At 37.4% G+C, this 2,331-nt stretch overlaps 1 protein-coding gene across 1 annotated transcript in view; it reads left to right on the top strand.

The window, feature by feature from the left end:
* The window catches only part of LOC118420182 (neuronal acetylcholine receptor subunit alpha-9-like), a 55,987-nt gene that overhangs the window by 25,572 nt on the left and 28,084 nt on the right, over window positions 1-2,331 (top strand). Inside the window, exon 8 of the mRNA XM_035826896.1 lies at window positions 312-421. Coding sequence (XP_035682789.1) covers window positions 312-421 — 110 coding nt within the window. The remainder of the gene's footprint in view (window positions 1-311; window positions 422-2,331) is intronic.

The raw sequence follows: 2,331 nt of genomic DNA, 5'->3' as shown, positions 1-2,331 counted from the left end.
TTTTGTGTTGGAAACAGCATGATTTGTAAACACCAACATGTATCTACGTATATGTTTACATACATTACGTTTGGTACCGCAACTGTTAAAAGCGACACCTACTTGTAGTACAGAGCGTAACAGAGCTTGAAGAATTGCCCTCAGGAAGTTGACAGAGGGTCACGGAAATATGGGTAGAGTAAAACACTTGGTTTGGCCCAAAGAGTTTTGTTATCTAGTGACTTACCAACTTTAAAAAAATATTCATGAACGTACCGTATACATATCTACAATATTTCTATAATTATGATATAATTTCATTATCATTCTAGCGTTGGAACGACTGCAGCCTGAAGTGGAACCCAGCTGAGTATGACGGTCTGGCTGAACTGAGGATCCCTTCTACCCACGTCTGGAAACCTGACATCGTCTTGTACAACAAGTAGGTTTAAACATCCATTTCCACAAGGACAGCGACCTTTTAACGACTTTGCTGCGTCCGCCTTACGATCGAGCGATTTGAAGGAGCGCTCAAAAACTCCAAAAATTATTATTTTTTAAATCATAGATACAGAACAATGTACGTTGTTTACATTATTCGTATTTTTTGTCTTTAAACCCATATACTTTGAAACCATTCAAACCATACTTTGAAATCTTGCATCGTATTTGAAATCATATTTAGAATCGATGGTCAAATAAATCCATTTTTGGTCGCTGTACGGTCACCCAGCAATGACCGTCTAGTGGAAAGGAGACCTCCGTTTAAAGTATTCGTTCTGGATAAGCTGCATGGTTTCGTGTACTTTTTATTCATTGTGAAGTACCGTGACGTCCCTCTAACTTTTTGTCTCATTGATTTTGTTACACGTAGATATCCTAATGTTATTACTTTGCTCTGCATTGTGCTCATAATGTACAATATGTATGGCCAATTGCATACATATTGCATCAAGGGGTATACAGCAGCTAGTTTTAGCAGTTTTATTGCTGGACAATTTTATAGTTCAGAAACTACTTATGATATAGGCGTTCACAAGAAGACGTTTTCAAGCATGTTTATTATACAGTATCAGAGTTCGTCATCCACATGAAAATCAGACTAGGGGTTCCACACAGATTAAGAAATATCACCTAAAAGAAACTAGAGGTAAAAAGCATTCCTCCCATCAAAATGGCGCCATCTGTTCCTATTATACAATGTTAACCCTATTCAGACCGGGCTTTTTTGGTCATCCATAGACTTGGGCTTTTGAGGCCCTCCACTTCTAAGTCATCTAACTCTTGAACGACGTGCCGTAGGGCCACCAACTTTCCAGGACATGATATCGACATGGTATCTGACGAGTATGTGACGTTTGACGTTACGTTGACATAAGATGACGTAATTATGACGTCATCAATTTGATTATATTGGCCGGACCCATGAAAAAAGGGTATTCTCAGACAACTTCAAGTTATACTACAAAAATGTAATAACAAGTGCAGATAACAGAATAATAATGTTTATTACGACTTGTATTACCAATAGCAACATCGATGACGTCATAATGACGTCATAAAATGACGTCATGCACATGTAAGATACGAGTTAGGCTCCGCCATATTATATCCTCTACCTTGAATTTTTAAAACTACTTTTTTTGGAACAAATAATCACAAAGGGCAATGGAAAAAGACTAAATTCATTCATTTAGATGGTTTTTGATGAAAAAATACCAGGTAGTTACAAATTTTAAGGGATAATTAGCTTGTTATTCTTAATCTAGCCATACGGTCCGCCATCTTGGATTTTGGGCTGATGACGTCATAAAATTAGCATAATTTATGCATATATAATTATGAAAGATATGTAAAATAATATAAGATTTTATTTATGTAACAAAATAGCAGTAATATAGCAAATAAATGTGAAAAATACATTGTTAGAACCCAAAATAGTGATTTTTGGCAAAACTGCCTGTCAGCAAACACGAAAAAATGGAAAATTTGTTAAACTTTGTAAAATTGTTGCCAACAATATTTTAGGAAAACTCACCAAATTTGGTGGCTTTAGCGTAAGTCGTTCTGGTGTTATAGGACATCGAAGTTGGCGCAGGCCTCAGCGGGCCTCAAAAGCCCCCCGCCCCCCCCGTGTAGACTATTTGACATTCAGTAGTTTCTAGCGAGGACCAATCAAATAGCTGTTGGCAGGTCACTGAAATTGGGCGATAACTGCGAGCTTTTCGCACACTTGCTTATCATGCACATGCCGTGAACTCAAATCAAGCAGGCATTATTGTTCGTCATTTTGCACCGTGCGGGAGCTTTACTTGCTCACAACAACTCTATATATCAGTTTAAAAAGTTTAC

Source organism: Branchiostoma floridae, chromosome 7 (genome assembly GCF_000003815.2).
Source record: "Branchiostoma floridae strain S238N-H82 chromosome 7, Bfl_VNyyK, whole genome shotgun sequence".
NCBI lineage: Eukaryota > Metazoa > Chordata > Leptocardii > Amphioxiformes > Branchiostomatidae > Branchiostoma > Branchiostoma floridae.
The sequence above is the reverse complement of the archived record's forward strand: the minus strand, read 5'-3'. Positions and strand labels throughout refer to the sequence as shown.